Genomic DNA, 14,619 nt, shown 5'->3' on the forward strand with positions numbered 1-14,619 from the left:
AGGGAGCAGAAAGCAGAGCTCGTGTCAGTATTTGAGCTGTGGGGACATCTGTACAGCCCGGGACTCACAATCTGTGGGATGAGATGAAGGAAATGAGGAGGGACGTGGCTGTGCTGGGAGCATTTCTGGGTCAGACACAGCACCTACTCTGGTGAATTTACTCCAGACGCTGAAGGAGGGGCAGGTGGGCTCTGTCCTCACCTGTGCGGGTTCCTGGGACACCTGCACTGTCTCGGGTCACAGGCACGACCCTGTGTTTCTCCTCCCTCCATTCACAGAGATCTCGGTGCAGAGAAGCCTCCCTTGCAGATCCCACCACAGAAGCTTCTCACTGAAAAGAGGCTCAGAGCCAAGGTCTGTGGGCCCAGGGGTTTTTGTCTCACTTCCTCCTCATCTGAGACACTGTGGGAATGATAGCTGCTCCCACTGCTATGACCTACACCACAGGAATAGTCGTCCTCGTCCTCGGGCTGCAGCCCAGAGATGAGCAGGAGCCCTGCATTGGCCGAGGCATCTTTGGATCCAGAGAAGCGGCTGGGGATCCCGGAGCCCTTGTGCTTATCAGAGTCTGACCTGAACCTCAGGAGGTACCGGGGAGGGCTCCCTGGCTTCTGCCGGTACCAGTATATAGTATAGCTGGCAACACTGTACCCACTGCTCAGGGTGCAGGTGAGTCTGGCTGATGCTCCAGGAGATGTAGAGAGGGAGGGCAGCTGAGTCAGCACAGGCTGGGAGAGGGAACCTGCAGACACAGACACAGGTGGGAGATGGGGCAGGAGCTGGAGGAAAGATTCCAGGAGTCTGAGCCATAGGGGCTGATGCAGGCTGGGGACTGAGACCTGGTCCCCGGGGCCGGTCCCTCCCTGTGCAGTGAGACAGGAGCACGAGCAAGAGAGGAGTCCAGGCCATGGTGCTCACAGCCCCCTGGTCCCCACAGTGGGGCTGGGCTGCCCCAGGCCTCCTTTTCTCCCACAGCCTCTGCCAGAGGAGGGGCTCCCATGCAAATAGGTGTCCACCCAGGGCCCGCCCAGCCCCTCCCTGAGCCCTGGTGCTGGAGCTCAGCTCACAGCCCAGACTCAAGGGGATGGAGGGCGGCTTCCCCCTTGGGACCCCCTGGGAGGAAGCACCTGCTGACACCACGCAGGTCCCTGCTCAGGGGCCTCTGCCAGCCAGAGAGGACACACTGCTGAGTCCCCACCAGGGAGCACAAGCCCCGCCCCCAGGTCCAGCTCCTGGAGTGAAAGGTCCTCCCTGAGCAGCCGTGCAGGGACCCCAGGGCAGTCCCATGGCGCCCCCTGCGGGTCACAGAGCACAACTTCACGGTGACCTGAGGACCTGTGGGCTCAGCAGTTTCTGCAGCTCACCCGGTCCCTGTCTCCTTTCACACATCCAGGGTGGTTCCCAGTTCCTGGGATTCCCACACAGTGTACATTGATTTTTGTTTGTCTGTTTGTTCTGTGTGGTTTCTATAGTAGACTCACAATCTTTAAATTATTTTTGCTATATGTATGTGTCACTACCTAGTCATGTATATCCCTCTTCATTTTTGTTCATCTGTAAAATGTCCTAGGCTATTCCTGGATTTAAATTTTTTCACACAAATGTTAGAAAAAAGGTCTCATTTCTCCAAAATTCTGACAGGTATTTTAAAAAATAAATAGAAACTATTGATAAGCTAAATAAGCATAATTTTCAGATTTCTTCATTGCAATCCATCCTGAGCATCAATGGCTCTGTTTCTACATGTATGCAAGTCTTGTTTTATCCCCTGTATGGAATGTTCATCTTTCCTGGGATGTCTGTACGTTTTCTTCGTCAGGAGGTTGTCGGAGTCCGTGTAGACCGAGTGGTTACTGACAACGGTCTTGCGTGGGGGAGGTGGGGGGCATCCAAGCTGCATCCAAGTCCTGGTTCCCAGGGGAGCAGCCTCTGCTGAGGCATCAGGGAGTCGCCTGCTGGGCTGGTGTTTTCCTGAAGTGGTGACAGGGAGAGTCGTGCTCAGAGGGGAGGCTCCAGAACAGCCCTGTGGAAGGTGTGAGCCTGAAGTTGCAGTGCCCCCCAGGCAGATCCCAGAACACTCCTGCCTAGTGGTCCTCACATGGGAGGGGGCCTCATGCCGCCCATTCCCTGGTCTCTGAGAGCGATTCTGTCCCTGAACAAGGGCTTTCTGCTGAGTCCAGGGGAACAGGCTGAGTGTGTGATTTCAGCACTGACTCATTTTAAAGGTTCTTAAAGTCAGTGATCCACGGGGAGGGCCTCAGAGCCTCCTACAGAGCATGAAAAGGGGCTCAGCATCAGGGGGTCATTAGGGAAATGCAAACTACAATGACATATTGCTTCACCCAGACTAGAAGGGCTGTAAAATAAAGTGAGAGATAATAACAGTTGCTGGTGAAGACGGGGAGAAATTGGAACCCACATACATTGCTGGTAGAGATGCGAACCAGGGCAGCCGTGTTGGAAAACATCGGACAGTTCCTCAAATCTCAAAATATACTGTTAGCATAGTTACCATAAGACTCAGCTATGCCACTCCTAGGTATCTACCCAAGAGAAGTGAAAGCATACTTCCACCAAAAACAAAACAACACCTAACTACTTGTACACAAATATTTCTGGCGGCATTTTGCATAATAGCCAAGAGAAGAAACAAAAACAACTCAAATGTCCCTGAAGGGTAAACAAACGGTGGTCAGCTCATACAATGGAGTATTATTTGGCAATAAAAAATGGATATTGACCCACACGGATGGAACTTCAAAATGTTATGCAAAAGAATTAACTGAACTAAGACAGTCACAAAGGACACCTATTTTCTGGTTCCATCTATATGAAATGTCCAGAATAGGCAAATCTGTAAAGACAGAAAGTGGAGCAATGGTTCCCTAGGACTGAGCAGAGGTGTGATGAGGTGTGATCACGAATGGGTGGGGACGTTCTCTGAGGAATGTGGGCAGCTTCTAAAATTAGAATATGGTGATCCGGGACTTCCTTGGTGGTCCAAAGGTTAGGACTCTGAGCTTCCACTGCAGGGGGCACGGGTTCAGTCCCTGCTTTGGGAACTGAGATCCTGCATGCCGCGCTGCAAGGCCAAAAAAAAGAATATATAATATAGTGATAGTTACACAACTCTGTGAATATGCTAAATACCCTTGTACTGTGCACATTAAACCAGTGAACCTGTTGGCATGCGCAGTATATCTCAATGAAACTATGATGAAAACAGTATGAGAAGAAGCCTGTGTCACTGACCCTTTAAAGTGGGTGGGTGCTGGACAGTCAGACCCTCACACTGTAAGGTGGGCCACAGTCACCCTCCTTATTTGTCACAGGCAGTCACGGGGGTGATCACGGGGAGAGGGGGTGGGTTTTTGTCTTAGTTCCCCGTGGGTCAGATGCGCTGTGTTACCACTGATGCTGTCATCCCACGTTGAACAGTAATAATCAGCCTTGTCCTCAGGCTGGAGCCCCGAGATGGTCAGAGAGGCCGTGTTGACAGACGTGGAGCCAGAGAACCGGTCTGGGATCCCTGAGGGCAGAGAACCTGTGAGCATCGCGGTTTTGGGGGCCCCGTGAGAAATCTGTTGGTACCAGTTAACGGTATTAGCTCCAACATTGTTGCCGTTTCTGGTGCAGGAGAGGGTGACCTCCTGTCCCACAGAACCTGACACGGAGCCTTCCTGCGTCAGCCCGGACTGCGCCCAGGACCCTGGAACAGAGGAGGGGACACACAGAGAAGTGAGTCTGGGCCATTGTCCACAGCATGTTCTCCACAGGAAGGAATAAAGCGGCCCAGGTGCCCCCGAATCCCTTCTCCCACCTTCCACTGCCTCTCACCTGTGCAGTGAGCGAGGAGGCCAAGGAGGAGAAGGGTCCAGGCCATGGTGGAGATGCCCCAGCTCTGCTTCTGAGCCCACAGGGGACCTGCACAGAGTCTCTCTTACCTTGTCCCTCATGGGAGAGCGGAGGACCCCTCCATGCAAATGACCCCTCCCCCGGTGACCCTGGCCCTAAATTGGGTGAGAGCTGAGCACGGGGTGGGGCTGGGGAGCCTCCCCTGGCCCCTGGGTGGACCCAGGCTGGACCGATGAACACAGAGCAGAGGGCACAAGGCAGGGCTCCAGGGCCTGGATTCCCAGCTGAGAGTCCCCCCACAGACCCTCAGGGACAGGCGCACAGCGTCCCCTGCGGTCCACACCCAGGCTCCCTTAGGACTGGGATGGACATTCCCGAGCTGAGCCCAGCGGGTGAGACCGCCTTTAGCCCCGCCTCACACACCCCGGTCTCCACCCAAACTAACTGGATCTTGCCACCACCTTCTCCTCCCAGGATGAGACCCACAGACCCACCTCCCTGACTTGTGCGTTTTATCCCCGTTGCAGCTGGAGAGTTAGTGTAGAAACGCCAACGGGAGCGTGTTACCCCCACCTTACAGTCCGACAATGACCCTACGTCCCCTGAGGTCACTACAATGGTCTGGTCTCTACCTGCCTCTCCTGCTCTCTGGCCACTTTCCAAGGAGCTCCTCCTAGGAGCCTTCCCTACCCCAGCAACCCACAGCACAGGCTAAAAGCAACTGTTCTCAGTTACTTGAATGGCCAATATCTTCTTCTTTGAATTCTTACCTCTTACACGCCCTCCCTCCTACTTCTACCATCTCATCTGTCTCAGTCCTTCGGGATTTTGAAAATCCCAAATGAGATGCAGCTCCTGTTGATTAGGCCTCTTTGGACCAACTCTAACCCCCCCACCCTACCCCGCCGCCTCACTCTTTAGTTTTTCACCTCTTCCGGGGCTGGAAACCATGAGCAGGGTTAGAGCTGTAAATACACAGTTGACATAATTTTGGTCTGGGTTTTAATTACAAAGAGATGTGTAATTCCTTCAGATAAAAATCCAGTTCTATAGAGCATTCCCACATATTCCTCCTACTCCTCCCCACATTTCCACCATTTTAACATCTTGCATTGGTTTCGGACAACTGGTAAAACTGCATAAACCAATACTGATACATTATTATCAACTAAACTCCATTGGAGCTCGCTCTTGGTGTCACACAGTTTTATGGGTTTTACCAAGTGCGTAATGTCACCTACCCACCGTCCCAATAACATACAGAATATTTTCGCTGCGCTAAACATCCGTTTTGCTCCACCTGTTCAGCCCTCTTTTCCTATCCCCGAACTCCTGGCAACTCTAGATCATTTTACTGTCTCTAGACAGTAAATGTGCCTTTTCCATAGTATCATATTGTTGGAATCACACAGTAACTGTGTAGTACTTTTTACAGATTTAGCTTCTTTCACTTAGTAATATGCATTTACTTTTTGTATCGCCCTTTCTTTTTGTGACCCAATAGCTCATTTATTTTTAATCACTGAATAATGCCCCATTGGGTGGATGTACCACAGTTTGTTTATCCATTCAGCTATTGGAGGCCATTGTGCTTGATTCCAGATTGTAACAACTATGAATAAAGCTGCTATAAACATTTGTGTGCAGCTTCTTGTGTGGACACACCTTTTCAACTCATGTAGATAAACACCTAATTCAACTGCTGGATCGTACAGTGAGAGTATGCTTAGCTTTCTAAAACTCTCCTCGTCTGTCTTCCATAGTTGGCCAACACCATTTTCCATGACTACCAGAAAGGAATGAGAGTTACTAAATGACTAGTTTAGCTCTATTACTAGTTTAGTCCATGGGCTATACAGGGTCTCTCCACTCTGCCAGGTTAAAACTCAGGCATCCTACACATTTTTTAATAAAATTCCTAAGGTCTATTCTAGTTACTCACTTGGCTTCCATAAGCCATCTAAGCCACCACATCTCTGCTCTTTTCTCAGACCTGGACAGTGGCTCTCTGATGCTGCAAAGTTTTCATTCAGGAAATTCTCATCGTGCATAAGCACCTGCAGAGATGAGTGCAATAGCTCTCCCCACAGAGCGCTAGCCCAATTCAGTTTGCGTTATATTGGCATCTTTCTCATGTCCTATAAAGATGATCATGTAATTTGAATTATAACTAAGTGTAACTTGTAATATGTCACCTACCTTATCATTCTCAGCAGATAAATTATTCTACCATCCAGAAGTGAAATTTCTGGAAAAGCATTTTGAAGACCTATTACACATGTTCAACTATAATATGATAAATAACTCATCCCTGTTTACCCTGGATGTTCCTGGTTTCACCACTGGAAGTCCCATGTTCCAGGACACCCTTCAGTCCTGAGTAATGAGGGTGGATCTTCCCTCTAAGTTAAACTTACAGTTTTTGAATTTGATAAACAGTTATTATGTTTGAAAAGATTTTCTGTACACAAGATGATAATCAATAATTATTCATACAAAATATAAATTTTAAAATTTTATTAGGACTTACATTCCAGAAGGTACAGTAACCCCTGTGTGGTGTCAGTTACTGACATTGATCACTTACCATCCCTCCTTCTGACGTCGGAGGGCTCTGCACCGTCACCTCTGCTTACACCCACCCATGTACCTTCTCAAGGGAAAACATGTATAAATAAGCAATAATATAAATAATAAAAGTGCTTGTATAACCTATCTACTCACTTCTGACATTTTTACTCAGTGCTTTCCTGTAAGAAAATATTGTACCCCTTGTTCAAATTTTCCTTTATGTTCCTTCCTGAATTTTTATTTGTTTTCCTGCATATATGGTCAAAGTTTCTACTTTTTTTTTTTAATACTGGGACCGGAACAACATACACTTTGAAGTACTTTTAAATTTATATAATTTAAAAATTATATAGTATTTTTATTAATTGAGAATTTGAAAATGTTTATATGCATTCCAATGAATTTTCGGTACAATCTCTAGGCTTCTATGTAAATGGATTCTTTGTTTTAAAATATGTTCATATTTTTTTACTTCTATTATTGATTTGATGCAAATCCCAGGTTAAAATCTTTCACAGGAGAGGCCAGCAGCCATCATGTGTGGTCAGATTAAAACGGAAGCAGTTCTAGCATTTCGCCTGGAGGAACAATGCTTTTCTCCAGTTTAAAGATACATAATCATTAAGCCATTAAGGAAGTTTCCTGTATTTCTTCATTTCTATGTTTATTTTTATAAAGGCAGAAATGGTGATAGAATTTAATTGGCAGCTTCTAAAGCATTTATTGAAAATGGAAAGTGTGTTTTTCTATTCAGATCTTATGCATTGAGAAAGGAGCCCAAAAAAGGTGGTTTTTGAAACAAATTCATTTTGCCCCCATGACTGATCCTCCCTTTTATTTCTCTTTGATTTATTATAAAACTTAACATTTACTGATTCTCACGTTTGATTCCCAACTCCTGCTATACAGCCTTCATCTTCCATTTCTAGAATCTTCCTGGGAACGGAAAGCCCTGAGGCCAGTGCCTTGGTTGAATGATAAGAAAATGGGGACTGTTGTCTCCTTTTTGCCCTCATGAACCACTGCATAGTTCTCCTGACCTAGTTAAAGAACCACACATCTGCAATCCTGGCAGCCCAGAGATCAGGGACACAAAGTACTAAGGACGTGGATCCACAGCCATCACAGTTCCCTCCTTTCCCTCCAGCCGACTCTCAGAGTAGCCTCACCCCTGGTTTCCTGTGTCTGCAGGAGGGCCAGTCTTCACAAGGAAGCCTGGCATCTAAGGGCGGGGAGCTGACAATGAACATGTTAACCCAGAGGTGAGGGTCAGGCCCAGGAGACCAGGATAGTAGGTGAAGTCTTGTGGCCTCAGGAGGGCAGGAAGAGGGCCACCAGGAAGGGTTTGAGTACAGACAAGAAAAAGTAGTTATAGCTTTGGGTTCTTGACAGATGAAGACCGGGGACTGGATGAATGGATGACCTATGGTCAATTCCAGTAGGTTTTTAACTCCTGTGCTGGGCACGGCCGGTGTCAGCCTCCCTCTGGCCCTTCTATCAATTGCCCTGAAGGACTCTGTGTCCTAAAGATAAAGTTTCTGCCTGTGGAGCAGTGATGAGGGTGAGAAATGGTCCAGCCACCCTCAAAGCCACAAGTCCTTGAAAAGTCTTCAGGTTCTCAGGTGGTGGTGGCATAGTTAGGAGCAAGGTCACCCTTGATGTAATGTTAGACACAGGCAGCCAACGTTTATAGCCTGACGGTGGGAGGACAGGGGATGGCTGAGTCTCCAATCCTCCAGGGTCTGGAACTCTGTGTCAAGATCATCCCATGTCTGGTCCTAATGATCAGCCTTTTTGTAGGACAGGGTCTAAGGGACCCTTAGGAACCATCCATTGGCCAACCTGAAGCCAGAGTTTCCATCTCAGATGGCACTGAGTCGAGATCTCCCCAGTCCACATGTACAGGACTCTTGCCTTGATGCTTTTTTTGCCAGGCCATAGCAAGCTTTTCTTGTTCATTTATATGTTGCTGATTTTCTGTTATAAATGACCTTGTTTTTGAGATCTCACTCCAACATCATGGATGGATGTGTCAGCAGAGCCTAGAAAGAAACAGAAACCTAAAAGATATAAAAAATAGGGGGAGGTGAGATTTGGGATCCCTGCTCACTTCGTCCACAGCCCAACCCACTTGAGGATGGATGGATAGATAGATAGATAGAGTTGCATCCCATTGGTTCTGTCTCTCAAGAGAACCCTAAATCATACACAGCCCTTTACCCAAATCTCTGTCCTACTCTCTGCTTTTTCTGGCCCTTTGCAGGGTTCTATTCTGTGGAGCAATCTGTGATAAATGGTGGCCCAAGGGAAGCCTGTACTCTGTTCCCACAAAGACCTTGAGAGGTCACAGTCACAAGGAAGTGAAAGTCAGGGAACAAGATTTTCCCCTGTGCATAATTGCCCACTCCACATAACCCCACAAGACCAGGCTATCAGCACTCCGTTTGTTGCAGGGCATCTTCACACTCTTTCTGGGACAGGCCAGTGCAGCTGTTGAGAAAATCTATAATTTGGAGGGGGGGTGGGTCTTTGGATTTTCTATTCAGGATTCACCATTGTAGGTTCCATTTCTAAGCTTTGGAAATACTGCCGGGAACCCTGAAATCACACTGGTGCCCTCTTCTCTTTAGAGCCTCTGGGTCATAATTCTCATCAGCAGGTTGCAGTTCCCACAGTCGTTCTTTTTTTTTTTTTTTTTTTTTTTTTTTTTTTTTTAAGATTTCTTTATTGACTGATTGATTGCTATGTTGGGTCTTCGTTTTTGTGCTATGGCTTTCTCCAGTTGTGGCAAGTGGGGGCCACTCTTCATCGCGGTGCGCGGGCCTCTCACTATTGTGGCCTCTCTTGTTGCGGAGCACAGGCTCCAGACGCGCAGGCTCAGTAGTTGTGGCTCACGGGCCTAGTTGCTCCGCGGCATGTGGGATCTTCCCAGACCAGGGCTCGAACCCGTGTTTCCTGCATTAGCAGGCAGATTCTCAACCACTGCGCCACCAGGGAAGCCCCCACAGTCGTTCTTGGGGGTGAGAAACCCGTCACCCCAGGTGCACACTGCAGGTGAAGCACAGGGAACGCCCAGCAGCACCTGCCCCAACCTGCTGCACCCATACTCTGCCGCCCTCTCCCACCTGGTCTGGGACTCTTTCCTTGAGTCCAAAGTGTCTGTATGATTGGGAGGTGTCTCTTCCAGGCTCTCTGGATAGTGGAGCCAGGGCTGGCTCAAGTTAAGAGCACTGTTCAGTGGACATTTGAGGTCACGAAGGGAAGACAGCACTGACCATTCTTGTCACTACTCTGTGTACCTCATCCCATGCACTCTACCCACCACGTTGATCAGGTGGGTACTTTGTGTCCACGCTACAGACAATGACACTGACACACTGAGAAATTCAGAAGCAGGTCCATGATGCATGTCTAGTATTTGAAAGATCCAGATTTTTCCAAGTGAAAAACAAGTTCTCTTTAAATTCCCTCTCTTGATGGGTGAGTCTTGAGAATGGGGAGCAGGGGAGGAGCAGGAGTCTGGGAATAGGAAGAGAACATTCTGGGAGCATCTGGTCCTAGACTAGGCTGAATTAGTGGTGACGGTGATCACAGCAGCTGGTCTGGGCCACACACTGCAATGAGTTCATATCTGTGACTTCATTTAATCCTCCCCCAACCCTGTGAAGTAGACAATGTCCTGATCTCCCTTTTCACAGGTGAGGACTCAAAGATTAAGGCCTTCTTGGAGCTAGGAAGTGAACCGGGGGAATCAAGGGGATAGGAACTGTGGGCCAAGGTCTCTTCTGACCCTGACGTGGCCACAACCTGAGGGTCTCTGCCCCAGGACTGAGGGATGTCTGAGAGGTTCTGTCTGTGCAGTTCTGAGGGCCCACCCGATGCTGGGGGAGGTGGAAGAAACTTCCAGGCTTCCTTTGTGAGCAGAGCAGAGCAGTGGGGAGGGTTTTGTCTCACTTCCCCATGGGTCCAGAGCACTGTGAAAACCTTTGAGTTGCCGTGATATGTAGCACAGTAATCATCTGTCTCGTCCTCAGGCTGGAGTCCAGAGATGAGCAAAATCCCAGCATTAGTTGATGCATTGTTGAATCCAGAGAATCTGCTGGGGACTCCGGAGCCCTGGTACTTGTCTGAATCTGAGTGGAAAGTAAGAAGATACCTGGGAGGGTTCCCTGGCTTCTGCTGGTACCAACATATCCAGAAATCACCAACATTGAAGCCACTGCTCAGGGTGCAGGTGAGTCTGGCTGACGCTCCCAGATATGAGGAGAGGGAGGATGGCTGAGTCAGCACAGGCTGGGAGAGGGAACCTGCAAACGTAGATACATGTGGGTGCCGGGGCAGGGACCAGAGTTGAGTTGCCTGAGATTCTGAGCCAGAGAGGCTAACATAGACTGTGGGGCTGCTGTGTGTCTCTGAGGAATGTCCCCACACGTGCAGTGAGACAGGAGCATGAGGAGGAGAGGAGTCCAGGCCATGGTGAATGCAGCCCTCCTGAGACACCTGAACTGGAGCTGGGCTGCCCAGACATCTCTTATCTCTTTCAGTGGCCTCGGGGAGGAGGGGCTATTCATGTAAATTTGTTTCCCATACTGGAGACCTCTGTTCCACCCTGAGGACCAGCTGAGGTCTGCACTTGGTTCTTTAGACAGAGGGGCTGATGGGTGAGACTGAGAGTCTGCCCCCATGGGAGTGACTAGGGAGGAAGCAGCTGCTGGGACCTGACACAAACCATTGAGCAGGAGACCCTGCCCAGCCCAGAGAGGACACAGCGGCTGAGTCTCCACCAGCAAACACAGCCCCAGCCCTGGAGAGTGTGAGGGATTACACAGCAGAGGGCACCCACTGTGCAGACCTGGGGAAATCCCACAGCACCCCCTACTGCGCAGTGAATTCGAACTTCAGTTTCTCTGTGGAAATTATGTTAAGGGCGTTGGTCTGAAAGCCTGGTCACTGTCATTCCAGAAATATCTGTGGACCACACCCTGCAGTGTCCATTGATAATTGATATTAAGAAACATCCTTTTCAACTGAGTTCTTTCTAGATTTTAAGGTGAAAGAAATATGACCACCATACCACGTGATGAAGGCTGCAGTGAGGTGGGAAAGCAGACAGCTTTGGGAACAAAGACTTGAGCAGCTCATTCAAGAGGGCAACAGGAAGGAGGTGACTGGTCATCTGGGTCGGAATGGAGTGGAGAGTAGTGGTCTTGTTTGTGGAGCAACAAAGCAAGCAACACTTCTAGAGAAGGTGCAGGGTTCTCAGAAGGTGTAGCAGAGTGTTCAAATATTCAGAGACACCAAATAGTGTAGGGTATTGGGAAATGGCAAAACGTCTCATATTTCTGGGTCTGACATTTTTTGGATGCTTTTGTTGTCAGGCCACAGCATGTTTCTTTGTTGCTCTTTCTCTGCTACAGAAGATGTTGTTCCTAACATTCCTACACCATGGATGGGTGAGTCAGCACAGTCTGGACAAAGGACCCTAAAAGATCAGCATAATGGCTACTTCTCACTTAGAAAAATGCTTCCATCCATTCCAGAAATATTTATAAAAAGAATGGAACAAGCCAGTAGTGTGCCAGACGTGAGGGAGATGAAAGATGAAAACAGAAGGCCGCTGTGGCTGAGGCAAGAGACAGAGAGAACAGAGAGGTGAAGATGTTCCCAGGGGCAACACCAGCCTTTGTCAACAGAAGATACGAATGTTCTTCATCAGTTCACTTCATGAGGCCCCCGGATATTCACGAGGTGAAACTCACCGTTGTCTTTGTGGTAAGATTGCCAACACAAGAGGCTCTCTCTTCCTTCCTCTTCCTTTTCTCTCCCGGCTTGAAGAGGGTCTTCAATGCCACATTGGCTGATGAGCTCTAAAGTGTTGTTTTTTCCTCCTATTATGGACATATTCCATCAAAATCCAGGACTTGACTCTCTCCTGATTAGTTAGACAAAAAGATGAGAGTCTCTTCTAAAATCTAGTTTGGGAAGTTCACTTCACTCCCTAGCTCTACTGAATTAGGACCTGCTATATATATTTTTTTCATCTTTTCCATTGGGTGACCCCTCTTGTTAAAGCAACATCTCTATCTTTTAGTTAAGGGGCAGAAATGTACACAGATGCTTCTTATTATTCAAAGGAATACATGAGGTGACTGTCTACATAAATCTTTACATCTGATAAAGGTGGGGGAGTGAAAAATAAAGATAATAAAGAGGGTCAGGTACCTTGTTTTAAGGAATTCAATACTGAAATATCAAAGTGTGGAAGAGGCCCATGTCCTTCGATTATTTTATAGTCAAAGATTTACCCAAAGAAGCTTGACAAGGCGTAATGGTTGTGCATAATTCATATGGGACATTTATAATGAAGCCGTGGGTTATAAGGAAAAGCCATTAGGCAATCCATTGACATCATATGCAGCGAGGGAGTCCAGTGTGGTCTCATCACATTTCACTAACGGTAGACATCAAGACTTAACCCCACCAATGCATACACCCTCTCCACATCGCCACGTCCATCTCTTAATGTATTCATTATCTATTTCCTCACATCAAATTTCTCCAAAATTAGAAGCTAAGAACAACAACATGTATGATTCCACAGTTTCCGTGAATCAGGGAGTTGGCAATAGCCTGGAAGGGTGTTTCTGGCTCAAGTTTGTTCGTTAGGTTACAGTCAAGATTTTGACCAGGTGATGGTCATAGAAAGGCTTGACTGGGGCTGATGGACCAGCTTCCAGTTTGGCTGAGTCACAAGGCTGGTTGCACAAGGTCTCAGTCCCTTGGCACGTGAACCTCCCCATAGGGCTCCTTGAGAGTCTTCACATCATGGCAACTGCCTGCCCCGGAGTGAGTGATCTAAGACAGCACAATGGAAGTCCTTTATGATGTAGCATCGGAAGTCATACACGGTCATTTCCTCAATATTCCATTAGTTTCACAGGTCATCTCTAATCAGTATGTACGAGGGCAAGAATACCAGGAGTCAGTGACCATTAAGAGCATCTTGGAGATCGGCTACCAACACCAGATCAGTCCACACGATACACAAGTCTGGGATCTTAAAGGCCCCACATTGACACAGAGTGGAGCAAACCCTAAAGGCCAGCAGGAGCATTAGAAATCCCACCTGTCCCCCATAGGATACTTGCCAGGATGGTTGGGAGCCTTTTCAGTCTGCATATCCAGATCTCTCTTTTACTCTTTTTATTATCATCTCTCCCTGGTTAAAATTCATGCACATAAAAAATGATACCCTAGAGTTGTATCCAAAAGAACCATGCCTCACAGCACACAGAAGAGTTTTCACAAGAATGCTTTTTACTAAATGGGCTGCCTTTATCCCTGAGTGACAAGTGAATTGTTCAAGTCAGCACTGTCCAGTAGAACTTCCTGCCATGGTAGAAATGTTCTATACCTGCACTCTCAAAAATGATAGCCATGAGGCACACGCAGCCATTGAGCAGTTGAAGTGCAGCAAGTGTGACTGAGAAATAGCTTGAAAAATACTCCCTGTGGGAATAAATGAAGAGAGATTTTCATGTGCTTTGTATAAAGTTTTAAAATATGAATCACACACCTAATCTGGCCAAAAATCACACTCCAGTTGGAAGGATATTCCATACGATTGGGTCATAGGTTCTCTGATCTCATGATGCTTAGAATGTTGTTCATTCGTCAAAATAATCATTTGAATTATGTGTTATTGTTTTGCCTAAGTTGGGAAAACAGAAGCATAGGGCGAAGATACATTCGTACACCCAGCTGATGGTGTAAACAGGATTCAAAGCCAAAGCCTTCCTAATAGCTGAGATCATGCTCTTTTAAAACCTGTAGTTCTGAAACTGGGGTGATTTTGCCCTCCTAAGGGACATTTGAAAATAGCTGGAGGTTTTTTGTGTGTCACAATATGGAGAGTAGGTTGTTACTGGCATCTGATGTGTGGGGCCCAAGGATGCTTCTAAATGTCCTCGATACACAGAACAGCCCCTCCACAAGGAATACTGAGGTTCAGAAACCCTGATTTGAGCTAAATCTCCTCCATGCAGTGATTGCAAAGGATTATGAGATCATCTATCAAGACATGAGAGGAAAAAATTGTATTTTGGAAAGAAAAGAGAGGAACTCATGAAAATTCCAGCTTGAGCCTTCAAGAAGAACACAGGGAAAAAATCAGCCCTCCCTGGTGGGGATGGG

General features: G+C 47.6%; 1 gene segment (V, D, J or C); it reads right to left on the reverse strand.

The window, feature by feature from the left end:
• Positions 1–272: 272 nt before the first annotated feature.
• On the reverse strand, positions 273–3,883 carry LOC103004304 (probable non-functional immunoglobulin lambda variable 5-48). The segment is given in 2 exon segments: positions 273–742; positions 3,838–3,883. Coding segments are annotated over 2 exon segments (516 nt in total).
• Positions 3,884–14,619: the final 10,736 nt, after the last annotated feature.

Source organism: Balaenoptera acutorostrata, chromosome 13 (genome assembly GCF_949987535.1).
Source record: "Balaenoptera acutorostrata chromosome 13, mBalAcu1.1, whole genome shotgun sequence".
In the NCBI taxonomy this organism is placed as follows: Eukaryota; Metazoa; Chordata; class Mammalia; order Artiodactyla; family Balaenopteridae; genus Balaenoptera; species Balaenoptera acutorostrata.